This window comes from Mytilus galloprovincialis, chromosome 5 (genome assembly GCF_965363235.1).
Source record: "Mytilus galloprovincialis chromosome 5, xbMytGall1.hap1.1, whole genome shotgun sequence".
Lineage (NCBI taxonomy): Eukaryota > Metazoa > Mollusca > Bivalvia > Mytilida > Mytilidae > Mytilus > Mytilus galloprovincialis.
The window spans coordinates 66,903,401-66,911,419 of record NC_134842.1 but is presented as its reverse complement, the minus strand read 5'-3'; the positions used below and the strand labels follow the sequence as shown (position 1 = coordinate 66,911,419).

The 8,019-nt window shown below is 33.4% G+C and overlaps 1 protein-coding gene and 1 long non-coding RNA gene across 2 annotated transcripts; one reads left to right on the top strand and one right to left on the bottom strand.

Moving 5' to 3' along the window:
- Positions 1-946: 946 nt before the first annotated feature.
- Positions 947-1,887, bottom strand: LOC143074118 (uncharacterized). Its single transcript, XM_076249664.1, has one exon. It carries the CDS (start codon positions 1,885-1,887, stop codon positions 1,141-1,143), a length of 747 nt encoding a protein of 248 aa, XP_076105779.1. The 3' UTR covers positions 947-1,140.
- Positions 1,888-2,396: 509 nt separating this feature from the next.
- On the top strand, positions 2,397-4,877 carry LOC143076278 (uncharacterized). The gene is made up of 2 exons (XR_012978594.1): positions 2,397-2,509; positions 4,661-4,877. It is a non-coding gene; the product is annotated as an uncharacterized LOC143076278 (long non-coding RNA).
- The last annotated feature ends 3,142 nt before the right edge of the window (positions 4,878-8,019 follow it).

Below are 8,019 nucleotides of genomic sequence, written 5' to 3'. Positions count from 1 at the left end.
TTTTCCTGCCAAAATTTCAATTCAGCTAATACACATTTTTCATATACTAAATATAGTTTTGAATCCCACGTTTTTCTGTTTTCTATCGCGAAATATATATGCCTCGTCATTAAATTTGTGACATTACCCATAACTGGTGACATTGATATAATTCTTCCGGCAAATTGAGCCAGCATACGTGCGTTCAAATTTGAAAATGATTTTAGTATAATATCAAGAGAATTTTTAGTGTCTTTAATTCTGCGCTCTGGCACCTTTAAAGTAAAATCTTTAGAATCCCAAATCAATCCTAACCATTCTAAACACTGAACCGGTTCAAAAATTGATTTTTCTTCATTGACAATAAATCCAGCCAGTTTAAGTGATGACTTTACAAATTCAGAAGTATCTTTACAATTTTTATAACCTTCATCCATGCCTAATCCATCGTCCAGATAAAGAACAATATTAACACCATTTTCTCGCCAATACTTTACCATTGGTCTCAAACATTTAGTGAATATATAGGGGGCGCTACTCAAACCAAAAGCTAATACAGAAAAGCAGTAAAACTTGTTATTCCAGGAAAAACCTAAATATGTTTGTTGTTCTTTACAGATGTCCAAATGAAAATATCCAGATTTTAAATCAAATTGAATTAGAAAATGATCTTTTTGGAAGAATTCCATTGCAATTTTCCAATCTTCAAATTTTACCTTGTTTTTCAAAACATAGAAATTCAATTCACTTAAATCTAAAATCAAACGCTTTTTACCAGTCTTTTGTGTAGCAACACTGAGAGGATTAACGACGAATGGTTGAAATGGTACTTCTAGAATACAGCCATTGCTAATTAGCTCAGTTATCGCTTCATTTACAAACAAACTATTTTTTAAAGCAGATTTATTATTCCGAAATTTCATTGGAGGGGGTTGTTTCATAAATGGAATTATATGACCCTTTTCAATGGTGTCCAACACAAATTTGTTGGCCCCAATGTGTTTCCAAAACTCTATATGTTTAAATAAGCTTGATTTTACTCCTTTGGCGATTTTTGAAAAATCTATATTATCAAAATATTTAACATGTTGAAAGAGAACATTACTATGACCAAATAGCATTAAATTGTCAACAAAAGAAATATACTCATCTTGTATCTTTTCACTTTGACAAGTTTCCAAAGGTTGGTTTGTTTGTTGCTTTTGGGCAGTTCCTCTTGAAGTGGCCAGTTTGGTGACACTCGTAACAGGTGTCGTATGGGGTCGCCTCGCGGCGACGGAACCTCGGAAAGGGCTGCTGAGTAGCGTTGTAAGGCTGATAGTAACTGTTACTAGTATCAGTAGGGTTGGCAGGTCTAGAAACGGTGGCGGACGGTTTTGAGTAAGGTTTTCCACGGGTTTTCTTTTCTTTGATTGTCTTGAGGGCCCTGCTTTCTGCTTGCCGTAAGCGTTTTTCATCTTCTGAATCTGATGCCAGGTCATCACTTTCGTATTCTCTGACTGTGGACCAGCCTGCTGGCGACTTGTCGGCAATTCGAATCAATTTATTCCTCCTGTTGATTTTAAGAATAAGGCCCGATATCAAATTGGTGCTAACGGAATCTTCCGCGGATGTACGCTTCTGAAGTTTCTGCAATTCGGAAACTATATCTGAGTTGAAGGAGTATTGAATCTGATTCCCTTCCCCCTTAAGCTTAACAGACACCTCTTTCTTGAGCTTCTTAGCTAGGGAGTCGTTCCCGGAGACTAACTCGTTCTTCAGAGAAGAAATCTTACTATCAAAATAAGATGTAAAAAGTTCAAAAGTTTGATCACTTATCTGTGGTACAGAACTAGACTTGGCACCTGAATGTACTGGTGGCTCGTGCAAAAGCAAAGTGTCCTCGTCGTCTGAGTGGTTTTCGGTCATTATGTGTATAACGAAACGGAAGGTATGCTACTCTGTAAAGGCAGATCTTCGAATAACTGGTTATAAAAATATCTTATATTTATAATGAGATTCTGCACGAGAATCACGATCCTACCCTCGTACAAACGGGTAGAATACCTGCATTGCGACATACAATAGCCAATCAAATCATACAATAACAAACCAGGTATGCAACCATGTGCTCATCAACACGTGTTGAACATAAACAAACACAAACAAGTCATGTGCTTCCGATACTATTAATAAATATATTAAGTTTTACAGGTGACCATGCTATTTTTTCTTCTTAGAAGATTTTATTTTACAAGAAACGAACATCTGAAAATGGCAAGTGACGTTGTTAATTTGGGGATAAAAATATGGCGGGTGTTTTCCCCTTCTGAAAATAACTGACACATTTGCATCCTATTGGCTATTTAAATATAAAATGACCAAAAATAGTATCTATGATGATAGGAGTCCCAAAATATTTGCATAAATACCCACCACTCCGTGTCAAATTGTAACTGAGGCTGCGAAAAGGAAGCACACAAATCGACGCCATTTTTCAACAGATTAAGGTTTCTGAGCTCACGAAATCCTAGTATTATTACTTTTAATGGTTAGTAGAAAGATATTAATACTATCCATAACATGATTTATTGATGTGATCTGGTTATGGCTACATGTTTGCCTCTTTTCGATTCTTAAATCCAGTAAATTTCCGTAGACCACATGTAAATAAACGCCCCTTTTCCAGCGTGAGACTTCAATTTGAATAAAACTTCAATTTTGGCAGGTCAATGTTAGCATTTAAATTTTAATTAAAGTTTTACAGTTGTGTAATGCATATGTGCTGATTTGTTTGGTTGTCTCGAATAGTAAAAAGGTTAATATTTTTAAATTTGAACCCAAAAAGTGTGACAAAAAACACAAAAAACAAACAAAATAAAAATATAGGAAAAAAATAGCTATCCCCAGGATAAAGGGGGTTTCCAACTATACGTCCCCATTCAATTGCATTGATCTTCCCCCAAAAAAGGGAGATTCCAATCCCTGGAACCCTATCCCTGGATCTGCCACTGGGAACTATGACTATTAAAACGTATAAAGAATTAGAGAATTGTTACTAAAGGAACAAGAATAGAGAAAATTTACCATAAAATAAGTAAAAAAAAAGAGCAAATGACATGCTAGCTGCAGAACCGTAGCTCTTAGGTCCTTATGTTATTTTTTGACTATTTGCGAACCATAGACTACTTTTTTTCTGGGACACCTTCCTATGCATCCCAGAAAAAATCAAAATATTCCTAGCAGCAAGCCAGAGGTCTGGTCATAATAATTTTGAACTTTTGATGTGCTAATTTATATATTGAGGAAAGAAAAGTTATGGACAAAAAGTATAAAAAAAATAGAGACCAATGAACTAAAAGATTAAATGATAAAGAAATGCAGAAGACCCCATCCAGACCCTTGTCTATGTGAACAACAGTACTATTATTTTTGCTCAATATTGCATATGGGCATGTAAAATCTATAATACTAAAATTACGAGGTCCAATTTGTCAGCCGTCATCACGTAAAAACGATGAATCAAATAATTCAACTTTATATTTAACTAATATAGTACAAAAGTGTAGATTAAAAATTACACCACTCCAGGCCCTTTTGTTTTTGACGTAATTAATATTGCCAATAATTAAGAAGTTCCGGTTCGAGTCCAATACAGATACCAATAGTATATTCACCTGTTACCTATTACCTTATCTGTATGTTCCGCATCTGACAGGCTCACCACCAAACGGTGTATTCAGGATTAATATGCTATATACACGGTCATAATCACAGGGTTGACACTACTAAATTGTCAAATTGTTACCTATTGTAGTATTTTAATCAGTAAGACTTTCAAAGATAACAAATCTGGACTAAAAATAAGGCGTATAGGTACAGTTTTCAATTTGTTTGTGGGCATGCATGACATAAAACAGCGAATCAAAGAATTCAACTTCATTCAGATGACAACTTGAATACTAATACTAAAATAAGGCTTGCGCATAGTTATATACTTTAATTCATTCACAGACCCGCGATATCACGGGTGTTTTCTAGTATCTTTTAAAGATTTCAGGTATATGAAATATTCACCAGTACTTAGGAAAGTATAAATTCTGTCCCTCCTTCCATGCTAAAAAAAAATATGTGATTTATTGTTGAATTTTATTGCCACCTTCAGTATTGGCTAAGTGTTGTGGCCAGGTTTTATTGGCATTGGATACATTTATTATCAATTACTGGTATAAAGAATTAAAGATATGAATGATTGAATGAAAAGTTATCTTTTAAATATTAACAGATACCTGTAAGATAATTTAATGTTGCATATTATGTTATACTTTATTTAAACATTATTTATATCTATTAAAGAGGTTGATATGTTATTATGGTGATGAATTTTAAATACTAAAGTAAATGAATTTATAAGTAGAAAATTTTTCCAAACATCTGTTGGTGTGTATAAGTATTACCTTTTCTAGAGGACCTTTTTCGGGACGTCTGGATTGGGTTTTTTTAGCTGAGGATTTCGGAATTGATCCTTTGGATTCCAATATTTCCTTTCAACATTTTTTTTTTAATTGGGACCTTAGAAGAGCATGTTTTTGTCAGTAGACAATTAAAACATATTATAATTTACCGATCATATAGCAACTCTAGAGAAGTTTGAAATTATATTTATTTGATAATAGCATCTGCATAAATTATATATTTTCAGATAACAATAGGAATAAGAAGAGCAGGATTTCTATATTGAGGATTTACATGTATGGGACAGAGGACTATTTGGCTTGATTTTTACTTTAAAAAACTTTTTAATTTTAACAATAGTTCTCCTTAATTGTTTAAAATACTTTTTACATATTTTTCATTTTAACATTATTTTTATGACTTTGTATTTATTCATCACTTAATAAACTTTTATTTCTAAACAATTTTATATTTTCAAATATACATACAATGTGAAACACTCCACCATTTTATATTGATAACGTGGGGTAAATGTACATGAGACACTAAACTGTTGCAATACATTATTACTTAATGTCATTGAAAAACCCGAGATTCATTGATGCAAAGCTAGCATATTCATAGGGCCCCCTTTCATAGAAAAAAAAAATTGGTTGATTAAATAGGGAATCACTGGAGCGGGCCCCTCCCAAGTTAGTCAGCAGCAGCAACCCCCCCCCCCCCCCCCACCCAAATAGAAAAGTTCTTGATCGGTCACTGGTGTCAGACATATACATGTATGTACTGTAGTATTTGAGACATAAGAAAAAAATAAGATATAAAAGTCAAAATGATGGTCTTTTATTCTTTATAAGGTTTGAATGACTTAAATGGAAAGTTTCTAGAATTGTTCACTTCTCCTAGACATATTGAGGTCTCTCAAGTAGCCTATCATGACATGACTTTTCACTGTTTTGCTTCCAATGGCATGTATATTTCAAAGTGTGGTAACCCCTGCACCTAAATAAATCATTTTCAGTAGATACATATTTTTTTTTTGCAGACTTTTTGATGAAAAGTTTAAACTAATATACAAATTAGAAAAAAGAAAACTGATCAACTTGAACCCACAACATATAATTGAGCTCAGGTGCTCTGGAAGAGTAAGCAGATCCTGCTCCTTGTGTAGTATTATGAATGAGATGTCTATGTACCTTTTTCCTGGATATGTTAACACATGATTTTGCAAATTATTGCAATTGTGTGCTTTTAGAATGGAGTAAAATGTGTGAAAAGGTATTCTATTGCAAAAAAATCAGCACACAGATATAGGAATAGTATGATTCTTAATAAACTATAGATCCTGTGTCCAAGATTTGTTTTCTTGTAAATTGGTGTAAAATAAAATTGTGGGTCAAGCAGTTATATCAATGCAACAAAAAACAGGATCACCAAAATCAGAGTGAGACATTCATATACCATTTTTAAAGTAGACCTTGGAAGTGACATAGCATTTTGTTAATGCTTTAAATGGTCATATAGCTCTAACATGTATTAAGAATTTGATGTACTAGGCATTGGGCATTCATATTGAATTTTAATCTCCAAGTTCTCAAGAGTTAAATATGCCCCAGGGCCCAGAAACACTCAAACATGAATAGTTGGTCACAGTGTACATCAGGTTGCTTGATAAGCATGATAAGGACAGACATTTATTAACAAGTGTGAGTGTTTAGGCAGGCAATATTTGTTGATTGGTACATGTACTTTTTAAAATTGACAAGTTGAAACATTTCAGATTTATAATAATTTACAGAATCAAAGAATGACTGTAACCATTACCCTAAAAATTGGCTAAAAACAAAGACTAGCTGAGTGCTTACACTTTGCATTTTTGCATGCTTATTCAGACAACAACTTAAAATTTGACTAACTGAATTTTTTTTGTTGAAAAAAGGGGGGTAGGTCTACTTCCAGACAGTAGAAGTTATTTATATGGACAAATTCGTTCATAGATTAAACCAGTTTCAATGTACTACATAAATCTCGCCCATATATCTGTTATACATCAGCAGCATAATTAAATAACTACAGAAAATGTGATACGAGGAGTTTGAGCAACTTGTAAACATCAACAAATGACGTTGTAAAGCCTTCAACCACTCAACATTTTAAGTAAAATATATTTAAAATCCTGAAAACATCATCACCCTTCGTTGTCTCAATCAATTTTGTGCTTAAAATCTGTAAAATTTGACATAATTTGCTTGATTTTGCACCGAAATAACTCCCAAAACGTCTGAAAAATGTTGAATTTTGACCTCCGGTTGAAGTATTTATTATGTAAACAAGACTCAGAGTGACGGGGAATCCTGTACATAGTCATGTGCCCATATGTTTCTAGGTCACATTTATTTATATCTCGACCAATGAAAAGCTTTAGGATGCATTTGTGTCAGTTGTTTGTAGTCGTGGGGATTACCCGCGGTTTTTTGGAAATCAACGGAGGTAGTCTTATGATTTATCATATTTCAGTCTTATGATTTATCATATTTCAGAGCACTTATTTGAATACCGAATTTGGCAGTCGTCTGACAAAATCTATTCTAATGAAAAATTAAACTCAAATACTGATGGATGATAAGTTGTTTTAATAGATTTATTGTCTGAAGCACAGGCTACGTTTTTGTTTACACGCTGGTTACAGCGCCACCTCAAAATTTTTAGATTATGTCCCCTTTCCTCCGGGGACTACCGGAAGTAGCTCTTCAATGTCACTGGCTTTCCCACTGAGATATGTTGGACTTTAACAAATGTTCTTGAAAAATTTCCAGTCCTGAAACACAGACAAAATAATCTATTGTGACTTCATGATATAAATGAATAAATCTGATATCTATATGTCTGCCTCTATTGAATATTCCAAACATTCCCGTGAAACTACATCAAGAGAGAAAAGTCAGACATTTTAAAAGAGGGTAGTAACGGTATACCCGACATGACTAATGACGGTGAAATATATTTGTTCAAATAATGTTAACAATAAATATTCAACTCCAGTTGACACTTACGGAAGCTACATGTACATAATGAGATTTGACAAATGACAATAAAAAATAAAAAGTTGAAATATCGCAAATATTTATCCTCGTCTCGCGAGTTTTCGTGCTATTATGATTCGAATGCATTGTGACGTCACATTCTGTTTGTCTTTTTTATTTTTAGCCATGGCGTTGTCAGTTTGTTTTAGATTTATGAGTTTGACTGTCCCTTTGGTATCTTTCGTCCCTCTTTCATTGAAAAGGAATGCACAGTACGAATTTGTATGACGTATGAAAACTTATGATCTGACAATAAATAGCAAACAGATTTGGGTTAGTGAATAAAACTTTAATTCCCTGAAACAGAACATAGAATAGATATAGGAAAATGTGGTTTACATGCCAATGAAACAACTCTCCATCCAAGTCACAATATTTATAAAACCAGAATGACCATTATAAAACTATTCAAACGAGAAAAGCGAGCCTTATTTATCACGATTACGCTCCTTTAATACTAATGTCATGGCATTAAAAAATTCTATACAGGTCATCATTTTTTAATAAAGAAACAAAACTCGTTTCA

Coding starts and splice junctions, on each gene's coding strand:
- LOC143074118 (XM_076249664.1), bottom strand. CDS start 1,887: ATGACCGAAAACCACTCAGACGACGAGGACACTTTGCTTTTGCACGAG.